Source organism: Pimephales promelas, chromosome 2 (genome assembly GCF_988280905.1).
Source record: "Pimephales promelas chromosome 2, fPimPro1.hap1.1, whole genome shotgun sequence".
In the NCBI taxonomy this organism is placed as follows: Eukaryota; Metazoa; Chordata; class Actinopteri; order Cypriniformes; family Leuciscidae; genus Pimephales; species Pimephales promelas.
In genome coordinates this window covers 34,648,366-34,662,556 of record NC_142770.1, presented here as the reverse complement: position 1 = coordinate 34,662,556, position 14,191 = coordinate 34,648,366, and the positions used below count along the sequence as shown (strand labels likewise).

The 14,191-nt window shown below is 38.1% G+C and overlaps 2 protein-coding genes across 3 annotated transcripts in view; both read left to right on the top strand.

The window, feature by feature from the left end:
- The window catches only part of LOC120475522 (ribonuclease inhibitor-like), a 457,326-nt gene that overhangs the window by 31,389 nt on the left and 411,746 nt on the right, over positions 1–14,191 (top strand). The window lies entirely within an intron of this gene.
- LOC120485561 (uncharacterized) lies at positions 11,311–13,008 on the top strand. Its single transcript, XM_039681384.2, has 4 exons — positions 11,311–11,353; positions 11,432–11,965; positions 12,078–12,316; positions 12,447–13,008. Exons 1-4 carry the CDS (start codon positions 11,323–11,325, stop codon positions 12,882–12,884), a joined length of 1,242 nt encoding a protein of 413 aa, XP_039537318.2. The 5' UTR covers positions 11,311–11,322; the 3' UTR covers positions 12,885–13,008.

Below are 14,191 nucleotides of genomic sequence, written 5' to 3'. Positions count from 1 at the left end.
CCCTGGAGCCTTTGCAGTCGGTAGAGTTTTTGCCCTGTCCTATGTGACAGCACTCCTGATTGCATTGGTATCCATCAGGAGAGTAAGGGACCTGCACGCACTCTCTGTTGACGAAGTGTGCCTGGAGTTCGGGCCGGCTTACTCTCACGTATTCCTGAGACCCCGGCCTGGATATATGCCCAAGGTTCCTACCACTCCCCTCCGGGACCTGGTGGTGAACCTGCAAGCGCTGCCCCTGGAGGAGGCAGACCCAGCCTTGGCACTGCTCTGTCCGGTACGTGCTCTCCGCACCTATGTCGACAGAACGCAGTGTTTCAGGACCTCAGACCAGCTCTTTGTCTGTCATGGGGGGAGCCAGAAGGGAAGGGCTCTCTCAAAGCAACGGCTGTCCCACTGGATAGTGGATGCCATTGCTTTGTCTTACCAGCAGCAAGGCCTTCCGTGCCCCCTTGGTGTGACGGCCCATTCCACTCGGAGTGTAGCCTCCTCTTGGGCTTTAGCGCACGGCGCCTCGCTAACAGACATCTGCAGAGCTGCAGGCTGGGCGACACCCAACACCTTCGCCAGATTCTATAATCTGCGAATTGAGCCGGTATCCTCTCACGTACTCGTTTCGGCCAGTTCTGGATCCGCTCAGGTGTCTTCGCTTGCTCGCCACTCCACTCCCCGGACTGGATAAGTGCGATATTTCCTCAGTTCTTCCATTGAAGTCTTGAGTCCTCCAGCACCGACGATGCGGGCACCACTGCGTTGCTCTGGATGCTAGCTAGGTGCCTCCATGCGCACGGTTCCCCATGGTAACCGTCTCATGTGTATTATCCACTGTAAGCCTCTCTGAGCATGTGTCTTCCCTTGGCAAGCCATCTGCCACCCCTGGAGTTTAAATCAGTAGCCACCTGCGGTTGGTACTCCAGTGTTCCATATGCGTTCCTATGTGGCCATATGTGTATTCTTAAGTCCTCCCTTCGGTAGGCAGCTGGTAGCATGTCCCCTTCGGGATATGTTCCCAGTGTACCTTGGTAATCCTGTGTCAAAGTCGGATCCCCAAAAAAAAAAAAAAAAAAAAAAGAGGTAAGGCTCGGGGGTTCAGTCTTTCGCAGGGCACTGGAAGACAGCTTGAAGATGGCGTGATGGCACAGACCCCCAATCTCCGTCACTTCTGACGTAACTCGAAGTGACTACGATAGGGAACGTCTCGGTTACGTATGTAACCCTCGTTCCCTGAGTAGGGAACGGAGACGTTACGTCTCCCTGCCACTTCTGCTGTATCGCTGGGTAGAGGCCGAGTTCAGTCTTGGCTCCTCAGCGAAGACATACTGCGGTTGCGTTCACTTCCTCCTTTTATACTCACGGAGTAGGGCGGAGTACGCTATGCAAATTTCCGCAGCCCCAAGGCATTGCATGCCATTGGCTCGTGTTTTAATACTCGAAGAGGATTGGCTTTCTATGCGAAACCCCCAATCTCCGTCACTTCTGACGTAACGTCTCCGTTCCCTACTCAGGGAACGAGGGTTACATACGTAACCGAGACGTTTCCGTTAGCGATTCATTAAAAGCATTCATTAAAAAATTCATATATATATATATATATGTATATATATATATATATTTATATAAATCAAACAACGAAATCAATGTAGCACATTGTACGAATGTATGAAAAATTGTTTCTCTTTGTAAAAAAAGGGACAATCATCATTAACTTCCAAATTTAACACAGAAGCAAAAGAATTAACAACTAAAACTCATGAAGAATTCTCCATTGCAAATCTCCAACCTTTTTTGATAATGGCGGTTTATATATTACTCTCCATTCTGGTTTTACACTTTCCTTTAAGCCAAAATAATTCCTCCACGGTGTCTCCGATTTCTTGCCTGATGATTCGTATTTAACCCATTACACACACTCCATACAATCTTTCCTTTAGTAGATAATGCATTCAACAACTGTGAGTCCCAAGTTCCAAATGGAAAACCCCTAGAACCGTCCAACTTTGGTGAAAGTGTAAGGAAGGACTTTCCTAAGACTGAATTTAGGAATTCGAAACTGCAGTAAAACAATAAAAACTCACTAATCTGTAAAAGAGATCAAAGGGACAGAGGGCACCACACAACTAGCCCAACCCGATATCTTCCACCCATGTTGTGGTTCTTGACTCTGCACAATATCTTCTCTCCTCCAGCGCTCATTCAGACATTCAAATCTCACAAACCTCCTGCCTCCAGCTGTGTTATGCAAGGGCAAAATAAATACTTCTGGCGCGAATGGTAAAATTGTTTCATTCCTGCAGCAGCATAACAGGCAGAACAAGAAAACAACGCCTGTTCTTCTGTTGTGGGAGATGCCCCAATAAAGATTTGGGTGATAGGTGTTTATTGTTCTTCGCTTGTGAATCTAAGGTTTTCCCTTTTTCATGTTTGGTATCATTTTAAGTGTCTCAGTGCGATTGGTAAAATGGTCTTAATTTCATTACAGTTATTGGAAATAGGAGAAAGATTGAGAACTTAGGAGAATCCAGTTCTCCTCGAAGGGTGATGTCTTTTCAAGATATCTCCCCTCTCCCCCAAGACCAGGTGTTACCCCCTGGGGTATAGGAATGGACCCAAAACAAACTCTGAAAGCTATTGGTACAACCCTTTTGTTCTGGTCTGGGTATTTAAGGCTAGGTAACAGAGCAGTCTTTGGGAACCTGTAACCAGGAAAACCCCCATACAGTGCTGTGTCAGTGTTTTCTCCCAGTGGAAAGCACTCACACACTACTGTGTGTCTCTGTCAGGAATGCATTGCTTACTTTTAGAATCATCTTTGAGTAATTGATGTCATGTATTTACTATTTCTGAATTGGCTGTTAATTGCTTGGGTAATTGGCATGATACATTTTTCCTGACAAATAAATGTTACATCTTGATTTACTCTGGAGTATTCTGACGTCATTATTTTAGTAAATTATAGGAGGCTGGTGCTACCGCAAAACCTCCAGGATAGGTCAAACTAAAGGCGCAGATGTGAATGGAGCAGTAGGCACGTCCTCTGAAGACCTTTTGATTTCTGTCCATCACTGATTTAGCAAGTTGTATGGAAGTGGCTAAAATAAACTACATTCTTTGTACGAGTGAGCAGTAGGCAACCGACTTAAGAAGTATTAGTTAACCCTGCACCCTCTGACTAAATACAGAACTGACAAGGTTTGTGTCCGTGAGAAACACGATCCGGCCGACGTGATCTCTGTGTGGCATCGGGTCCATAATGAACGAATAATTGAAAGTGTAAGAAACACAGACAAATCAAAGATCTAAATTAAATTATAATCAATAGTTATGGTTATTTTCTAATAAGAAACACAATCTAAACTTGATCATAAGTAAAAATTGGAGTCAGATTAAGCGTAGAGCTAAAGCAATATTGAAACTAAATTCTAATAAATTAAGTGAACTTCACTGGAGCGCTGAAAAGACATACACGCATTATCCCTTCGCCCAGCCATTGGATTCCGTCCTTGGGCCATTGGGTGGACCTTACAATATCAAACAAAAGTGGCCTAAACAATATTTCTTCAACCCGGTATCGTTACAAGACGTGAAATAATCACTTTGGTGCACTTTTGAAAACGCGTAGATGTCACGGTTTAAACCCCCTCAAACGTGAAACTTACACTTAAACTGAAACTTACTTATTGGTTTTCATTAAACTGAGAAAATGGAATTTTGTTTTATTGACGATCACTGAGAAATGGTCTAATATTTAAAATGCAAAAAACATTTCTTATTTTCAAGGTGAACAGGATTGACTTGCCTCGATCCACCCTGAAAAAAACGTCTAAATGTCACATTTTTAATGAAGCAGCCTAAATAGTCCACTTTGGAAAATGTGTAGATGTCACGGTTTAACCCCCTCAAAAGTGAAAGTTACACGTTTGCGTTAACACGCTCCATTGGAGAGATATCCGGATGTTTATTCGCCTCTGCCATAACGACCTATTGGTTTTCATTAAATCGAGAAAATGGAATTTTGTTTTATTTACGATCACTGAGAAATGGTCTAATATAAAATGCAAAAAAAAAAAAATGATTTTTTTTTTATTATTATTATTTTCAAGGTGAAAATGATTCATTTGCCTGGATCCACGCCGAAGAAAACGTCTAAATGTCTCATTTTTAATGAAGCAGCCTAAATAGTCCACTTTGGAAAATGTGTAGATGTCAGATTTTCATTAAACCGAGAAAAATTGATTTATATATATATATATATATATATATATATATATATATATATAACTCCTGTAACTTCAGTGCCCAACCCGTACCACGACGAGACGTGAAATAATCACGTTGGTCCACTTTGGAAAACGTGTAGATGTCACGGTTTAAATCCCCTCAAACGTGAAACTTACACTTAAAACCATCACGACCTATTGGTTTTCATTAAACCGAGAAAAATTGAATTTTCTTTTATTGACGATCACTGAGAAATGGTCTAATATAAATTGCAAAAAAAAAAAAAAAAAGAAAATTTTTTTTTATTATTATTTTCAAGGTGAAAAGGATTCATTTGCCTGGATCCACGCCGAAGAAAACGTCTAAATGTCACATTTTTAATGAAGCAGCCTAAATAGTCCACTTTGGAAAATGTGTAGATGCTGATGGACATTGAATTTCCCCTGGGGGGATTAATAAAGGCATCTACTTACTCTACTACTTACTTATGTCAGGTTTTCATTAAACCGAGAAAAATTGAATTTTGTTTTATTTACGATCACTGAGAAATGTTCTATTAATTAAAATGCAATATATATATATATATATATATAATTAATATATATATATAATATATTAACTTTTGCACAGCCCTAATATATATATATATATATATATATATATATATTAGGGCTGTGCAAAAGTTAATTGCGATTAATCGCATCCAAAATAAAAGTCTGTGTTTACATAATATATTTGTGTGTGCTGTATATAATTATTTTGTATATATAAATACACACACATGCATGTATATATTTAAGAATTATTTGCGGTTAAATTCTGTATATATTTATAAATACATAATCTATATTATATAAATATAAATATTTTATATATGAATAACATATTTTCTTAAATATATACATGCATGTGTGTGTATTTATATATACAAAATAATTATATACAGCACACACAAATATATTATGTAAACACAGACTTTTATTTTGGATGCGATTAATCGCAATTAACTTTTGCACAGCCCTAATATATATATATATATATATATATATATATATATATATATAATTTTCAAGGTTAAAAGGATTCATTTGCCTGGATCCGCCCCGAAGAAAGCGTCTAAATGTCAAGTTTTTAATGAAGCAGCCTAATGAGTAAAATGTCTATTTTTCCGGCGTCCCCCAGCTCCTCGTTTAAGCAAAAGGTACGCTAAAACAACGTATTACATCGACGTTAAACCACGTTAACCGTATTAACCATAACCTTTTAAATAGCTACTCGACCTAGTTCCATTGCTTAGTCACGGGAAGAAACTCCTGTAACTTCAGTGCCCAACCCGTATCACGACAAGACGTGAAATAATCACGTTAGTCCAATTTGGAAAACGTGTAGATGTCACGGTTTAGTTTAAACTCAGAACCATAAATAGGGCTATACTGCCCTCTTGTGTCAAATTATATTTCTATATTTTTCCAACAAATAAAACCAAACCTGCAATAAAACCGCGTCCAATACATCCTTTAACTCAACAGATTCAGTGGCTCAGTTGATAAAGCGTTGGGCTTTAATCAAGAAGACCTGAGTTCAAGTCCAATTCTTGCGTTAATTTGTTGTGATTATATCAAACAAAAGTGGCCTAAACTATATTTTTTCAACCCGGTATAAGACGTGAAATAATCACTTTGGTGCACTTTTGAAAACGTGTAGATGTCACGGTTTAAACCCCCTCAAACGTGAAACTTACACTTAAACTGAAACTTACTTATTGGTTTTCATTAAACTGAGAAAAATGGAATTTTGTTTTATTGACGATCACTGAGAAATGGTATAATATTTAAAATGAAAAAAACATTTATTATTTTCAAGGTGAACAGGATTGACTTGCCTCGATCCACGCTGAAAAAAACGTCTAAATGTCACATTTTTAATGAAGCAGCCTAAATAGTCCACTTTGTAAAATGTGTAGATGTCACGGTTTAACCCCCTCAAAAGTGAAAGTTACACGTTTGCGTTAACACGCTCCATTGGAGAGATATCCGGATTTTTATTCGCCTCTGCCATAACGACCTATTGGTTTTCATTAAATCGAGAAAATGGAATTTTGTTTTATTTACGATCACTGAGAAATTTTCTATTATTTAAAATGCAAAAAAAATATATATATATATATATATATTTTGAAGGTGAAAAGGATTAATTTGCCTGGATCCACGCCGAAGAAAACGTCTAAATGTCACATATTTTTAATGAAGCAGCCTAAATAGTCCACTTTGGAAAATGTGTAGATGTCAGAATTTCATTAAACCGAGAAAAAATGATTTATATATATATATATATATATATATATATATATATATGTATATATATATATAAGAAACTCCTGTAACTTCAGTGCCCAACCCGTATCACGACGAGACGTGAAATAATCACGTTGGTCCACTTTGGAAAACGTGTAGATGTCACGGTTTAGTTTAAACTCAGAACCATAAATAGGGCTATACTGCCCTCTTGTGTCAAATTATATTTTTATATTTATTTTTCCAACAAATAAAACCAAACCTGCAATAAAACCGCGTCCATTACATCCTTGAACTCAACAGATTCAGTGGCTCAGTTGATAAAGCGTTGGGCTTAAATCAAGAAGACCTGAGTCCAAGTCCCATTCTTGCGTTAATTTGTTGTGATTATATCAAACAAAAGTGGCCTAAACAATATTTCTTCAACCCGGTATCGTGACAAGACGTGAAATAATCACTTTGGTGCACTTTTGAAAACGTGTAGATGTCACGGTTTAAACCCCCTCAAACGTGAAACTTACACTTAAACTGAAACTTACTTATTGGTTTTCATTAAACTGAGAAAAATGGAATTTTGTTTTATTGACGATCACTGAGAAATGGTCTAATATTTAAAATGCAAAAAACATTTATTATTTTCAAGGTGAACAGGATTCACTTGCCTCGATCCACCCTGAAAAAACCGTCAAAATGTCACATTTTTAATGAAGCAGCCTAAATAGTCCACTTTGTAAAATGTGTAGATGTCACGGTTTAACCCCCTCAAAAGTGAAAGTTACACGTTTGCGTTAACACGCTCCATTGGAGAGATATCCGGATGTTTATTCGCCTCTGCCATAACGACCTATTGGTTTTCATTAAATAGAGAAAATGGAATTTTGTTTTATTTACGATCACTGAGAAATTTTCTATTATTTAAAATGCAAAAAAAATAAATAAAAAATAAATATATATATATATATATATATATATATATAGGCCTATATATATATATTATTTTCAAGGTGAAAAGGATCATTTGCCTGGATCCACGCCGAAGAAAACGTCTAAATGTCACATTTTTAATGAAGCAGCCTAATGAGTAAAATATGAAACAAAGTGGCCTAAACAATATTTCTTCAACCCGGTATCGTGACAAGACGTGAAATAATCACGTTAGTCCACTTTTGAAAACGTGTAGATGTCACGGTTTAAATCCCCTCAAACGTGAAACTTACACTTAAAACCATCACGACCTATTGGTTTTCATTAAACCGAGAAAAATTGAATTTTCTTTTATTGACGATCACTGAGAAATGGTCTAATATAAAATGCAAAAAAAAAAAGATTTTTTTTTTTATTATTTTCAAGATGAAAAGGATTCATTTGCCTGGATCCACGCCGAAGAAAACGTCTAAATGTCACATTTTTAATGAAGCAGCCTAAATAGTCCACTTTGGAAAATGTGTAGATGTCAGGTTTTCATTAAACCGAGAAAAATTGAATTATGTTTTATTTACGATCACTGAGAAATGTTCTATTATTTAAAATGCAATATATATATATATAGGCCTATATATATATATATATATATAGGCTTATATATATATATAATTTTCAAGGTGAAAAGGATTCATTTGCCTGGATCCACCCCGAAGAAAGCGTCTAAATGTCAAGTTTTTAATGAAGCAGCCTAATGAGTAAAATGTCTATTTTTCCGGCGTCCCCCAGCTCCTCGTTTTAGCAAAAGGTACGCTAAAACAACGTATTACATCGACGTTAAACCACGTTAACCGTGTTAACCATAACCTTTTAAATACTCGACCTAGTTCCATTGCTTAGCAACGGGAAGAAACTCCTGTAACTTCAGTGCCCAACCCGTATCACGACAAGACGTGAAATAATCACGTTAGTCCACTTTGGAAAACGTGTAGATGTCACGGTTTAGTTTAAACTCAGAACCATAAATAGGGCTATACTGCCCTCTTGTGTCAAATTATATTTCTATATTTATTTTTCCAACAAATAAAACCAAACCTGCAATAAAACCGCGTCCAATACATCCTTGAACTCAACAGATGCAGTGGCTCAGTTGATAAAGCGTTGGGCTTTAATCAAGAAGACCTGAGTTCAAGTCCCATTCTTGCGTTAATTTGTTGTGATTATATCAAACAAAAGTGGCCTAGACTATATTTCTTCAACCCGGTATCGTGACAAGACGTGAAATAATCACTTTGGTGCACTTTTGAAAACACGTAGATGTCACGGTTTAAACCCCCTCAAACGTGAAACTTACACTTAATCTGAAACTTACTTATTGGTTTTCATTAAACTGAGAAAAATGGAATTTTGTTTTATTGACGATCACTGAGAAATGGTCTAATATTTAAAATGCAAAAAAACATTTATTATTTTCAAGGTGAACATGATTCATTTGCCTCGATCCACGCTGAAAAAAACGTCAAAGCCAAAGTTCAGGGTTGTACTTTATTATTTTCTTCTTATTTAAGTTTACGTTAATATTCACTTGTTATCTTAACATTCTATAAAATGCTTTATTCAGTAAATATTGTTTGAACCTCATTCTGTTCTATATTGTTGTACTTATTCTTTGACTGTTTTGTTTAAAGGAGGGAGGATTGGGCGGTATTGAGTGGCAATGGCAAATGGTTTACATGGCTCACGGCATCACAGATCAGGTAGAGGGTCCCTTAGCAGAATTTTGCTTAGGGCCCCAGGGGGAGGTCAGGATTGGCAAAAAAGGATTGTATTTTTTCCCGAAATCTAAGCGTTTTTTATTTTTCGAGTTTTTCCATTCAATCCAGATAATTTCTTTTCAAATAAATAAATAAATAATAATAATTTAAAAAAACAATAAACAACAATATGAGGAACTCTTTTGCTCATTTGTCTCATTTCTGACATTTTGCAATATTTATAAATAATAATAAGACCATAAGATGAGGCATTGCGTTTGGACATAAACACGGCCAGATAAGGCAATTTGGAAGGTGACAAATTCAACTGAATATATTCCTTCATATAGCCCGTGAGGGGGGAGGAGGGGGGTTGCCCTTTTTTCAGGTCAGAGCAACTGCCCCTCAAAATTCCTGTGCACGTCCCTGATTCTGATGATGTCCTGTAGAGGGAGACACGTGACTGCACGACAGGGTCAAAGGGCAATCTCAGGGTTACTTCAGATTTTTATTTTTATTTTCACGTTTATTTGTAAAGTCATTATACATACTGTGACACAGTAATGTCCACACATCAGAAATGTACAGATAACTCAATCATGCAGTTACAGTAGTTAACGGCACATATTCATTTAGACAGAAACAATGAACACATGAAGGATGATTACAGAATATTATCTTACAGTGTTATACAGTATTGTTCAGATTACAGTAGCCTATATAGATGATAATGAGTTGATTCATCAGCCAATCAGTAGTGAGATAATAGGCTTGTTCGACTTCATGCAGCTCTGCGCAGACCGATCGTCGGCTGACTTGAAACAGTGCATGCCGGTTAGAAATTTTGTCCGACTTGATGCAGCGCTGACTCCACGTGACTGTGACGTATGCTATCGAAGTACCGCGAGAGCGATACGAGAGCAGCCGCAGGATTCAGCCAGCGCAGATTCTCAAGAGCGGCTGCACAGGTTCTGATGACGACACAACTGATCCACGATTGGCCGGATTCACTGACAACACTGATGACGTGCGTTTCAAGTTTATTGCGACGAATTCAGCTCAAGAAATTCTCATATATGGACTTTTAAAACAGTTTATCTTATAAATCATATTTATGAAATATTGTTTTACTGTACTCACTTTATTGTTAAAAGCCAATAGGGTTTTTGTATGTTTATTTGGCATTATTTTTCATACAAACCTTTTACAGTAGCCTATTCAGCTGCATAACCTATTCAAATGAGCTTTTTTTAATAACTCAAATTTTAATCTTTTTAAGTTAATCATTTTTTGTAAAACATACAATCTTATGTGGTTCTAAATGTATGTTTTTATATAAATGATACATAATACATCATGTTCCTCCATTTGTTCATATGGTTTCTTCATATTCTCTAGTTTATTTTGCTGTGTTTATACTTCACCTGCATGTGGTTAACAAACTGCTAACAACTTGCTGTATATTCAACTTATGAAATGTGTTTGTTTGTATTTTTGTATACGAAAATGAATGATGTTTTGTCTCAAATGTTAAAAAGAGCTCAGCTGAAGGGTACTGTAAATCATGTTGCTAAACCTTTAAAAAAAGGGAATATATATATATTTTTTTAAGGTAACTTTTATCATTTTGCATTAGCAGAAACACCCATGTCAAACTGCTAATTTATATCCAATATGTTATCTTGTCCAAAACACCACTTAAACACACATCTCAAAAGTGTTTTAATACCTTGGTAAATACATAAAGTTACTCAAAATCACTAAATCACAAAAACAATGGAAATCACTACTAATTAATGTTGAGCCAAAACTGGTTGACTTAAAAGGGTCATTGCATTTGTTGCTAACTATTAGTAATAATGAATGCAACAGGTGTTGGCTATGGTCCCATGGTTCCTTGGGATATATAAATAACCTGGATTACCCTGCAACACACTACAAAATGGACAATGTAACCATTAATGTGTTAGACAGCAAAGGTAATGTTGTCATGCTAACAGTTTCCAAGGACATTGCTGAAAGGATGCAAAATGGTAAGTAAACTGCATAACTGTGAAATAATTACAAGTCACCAATGATTTGTGCAAGTGTTTTAATTATAATTTATTCCCCCAGATCAATTGTTCCTATCTTCAGTCATGGAGCAAGTATCAGCTGTTGAAACAAAATGTACACATTTACTAAATGAACAAGAATATACTGGAATTATTTCTTGGGTGACACTGACCACATCTTCTCTCCAAACAGCTCTCCTCAGTGGCCCAGCTTCTGCTGCAAAGCTCCTCCAACCTCCTATTCCATGTCTCACTAGGTCACCGGTACCCCTAAACCTCAGTTTTGTGAAACCATCAACCAGCCAGTGCCCCACTAGGCCCCCTGTACCACCATCAACCAGCCAGTGCCTCACTAGGCCCCCTGTACCACCATCAACCAGCCAGTGCCTCACTAGGCCCCCTGTACCACCATCAACCAGCCAGTGCCTCACTAGGCCCCCTGTACCACCATCAACCAGCCAGTGCCTCACTAGGCCCCCTGTACCACCATCAACCAGCCAGTGCCTCACTAGGCCCCCTGTACCACCATCAACCAGCCAGTGCCTCACTAGGCCCCCTGTACCACCATCAACCAGCCAGTGCCCCACTAGGCCCCCTGTACTACTTACCTCCACTGTCAAGTACCCACCGCCTGCCACTCTGCAACCTGGTGCAATGTGTGGAAACCCTTCAGAATCCATTCAACCTTCATCCCCCTCCTTCCAGTCAGACAGGCATGAATCTCAAGGTATTTCATCAAATAATATAAGGAAGATTAATGTAAATGCTGTGATTAATTTACATTTTTCTTTGTTTTGTAGTGTTAATCTATTGATCTCCTTATCCCCTCCATTTTACAGAAATAACACATCAAATGACACTATTTCTACTGGACCTTACAAAAACCCATCAGCAACTTTATTTTAGGAACAAAATGGCTTTCTATAAAAAATTGCAAAACTCCTTCTCACAAAAGGGCTACAACTTATCCAGTGAGAAAATTAGGAAAAAACTAGCAAACATGTTGACCACTTATAAAAGGGTAAAAGACAGGCGCCGTGCAACTGGGGAGGGGAAGATCACCTGGGAGTACTATACAGTAAGTTGAAGACTGCTTTACTTTGTTTCTGAAATAACATTTTCTAGTCTTGCATGAAACATTGATTTATTTATTTTTATTTTTTGATTTATTTATTTATTTTTTTACATTTGAAATTCACCCCCACCAGCTAATGGATGAGTTGTTTGGGTCATCGGGAATCGGTACCGCATTACCAGGCACCATTCACTCCACACCTCTGGGTTTGGAAGAGACCTCCTCCAAAAGTAGGCCCACATCATCTTCCCAAGACCAGCCAGCAGGGGCTAGTATAGATGAACAGTCCGGAACCTCTACCATACCAAATACAAGCAGGCAAAGACGATCACAACAACCCTTACAATTTCTGGAGGCTTATGAAGAGCATGCTGAGAGAAGGACTGCTGTGCTTGAGTCCCTGGTAAGGCCAGATCTGGAGAGATGGCGGCGACTTAAGGAGAGGCGCAGAAGGTCCTTTGAAAAAAAGATGTTGACCAGCTTGGGAACAATTGTTGAGGAGCTAAAGAAAATGGGGAAAAGACAAGAGCAAATCATGCATTTATTACAGAACCCACATGAACGTCAATAATTTAAAGATTTTTTTTTTCTCTTGATTTGCAGCTTTCCCCAAAATGTTTCTTCCCCCCCCCCCCCAAAGAACACCATTTCAAATGAGAAACTAATCATGTTCAACAAATAAATGTCTTTATTTCAACACAAAATCTGTTTCTTTTATTATTTGTTGAATTTTTTGTATGTTCAGTATACATTTATCAGATCTGGCCACAAATCTGGTCTCTACGATGACATGCATTAGTGTTGTGGGGTTGCTGGTGGTGTGGTTCATCATCAACACCATCATCTACCACAGCAACTTGATCACTGGGCTCTAAACAAAGATTATGCAAAATGCAGCATGCTGAGACTGCTGAACTGATATTAGAAATGCTTCTCATTTGCAGGCAATGGAGCCTCCTAAACTTAGATTTTAGAATGCCAAATGCATGCTCAATGACCACACGCGCTGCATTGAGCTTTCTGTTAAAGTTTCTTTGCCTAGCAGACAAGTGGCCATTGTCTCTAAAAGGCCTCATAAGTTGAGGCAACAAAGGGTAGGCAGAATCCCCAATTATGTGCATTCCCGGTGGAACAAGGGAATGAGGATCTTCTTCAAGAAGACGACAAACTTCTGTTAAACGAAATGCTCTGGCATCATGCCAACTACCAGGGTGACCCACACTGATGTGACAGAAACGTCGCTGACTGTCACAAAACCCAGTTAAATTTACAGAATAAAACTGTTTCCTATTCATGTATGCTAGGGGATTATCACAGTGGGGTCTCATTATAGGAACGTGACACCCATCCACTGCACATACTGTGTTGGGGAAACCTGCTGCGTTAAACCCTAACTTTGACATCTCCAGCCTTTGACCTCTGGGCCAGGAAATGTGGTGGGACAAGTATTTGTTCACATTAAAACAAAACTCATGGAGATGCTTGGCAAGAGTGGATTTTGACATGTTGAATCTATCTGCCACCCCACGATATGACTCCTGATTTGCCAATGTCCAAAGGCAGGCAAGAACACTGTTTGTGAGTGGAAGTTTGGTCTGTTGTGAATTCATATAAACAGGACCAAGGATAGTAATGACATCCTGCAAAGGTAGAAAAAAAGGTTATCAAGACAACATGCTAACACACTGGTAATTGTTAATTTTATATTAACCAATACAAACCTCCACTTGTTCTTTGGTGAGCCTGAAATGACCTCTAAATTCTGAGGGACTGTAGAGAGGGACAACATCCTCCACAAAATTGTCTATTTTTGGAACCATTCTATATAAGAAGAGGAATTGCACTCAGTATATGCATGTAGCCTAATTGAACACACGT

What these genes read in the sequence shown, in the direction of transcription:
- LOC120485561 (XM_039681384.2), top strand. Translation starts at nt 11,323, where the DNA reads ATGGAGCAAGTATCAGCTGTTGAAACAAAAT. An exon ending in ATCAGCTGTTGAAACAAAAT is followed by an intron (nt 11,354 to 11,431) that starts GTACACATTTAC and finishes CTCTCCAAACAG; the next exon opens with CTCTCCTCAGTGGCCCAGCT. An exon ending in AGACAGGCATGAATCTCAAG is followed by an intron (nt 11,966 to 12,077) that starts GTATTTCATCAA and finishes TCCATTTTACAG; the next exon opens with AAATAACACATCAAATGACA.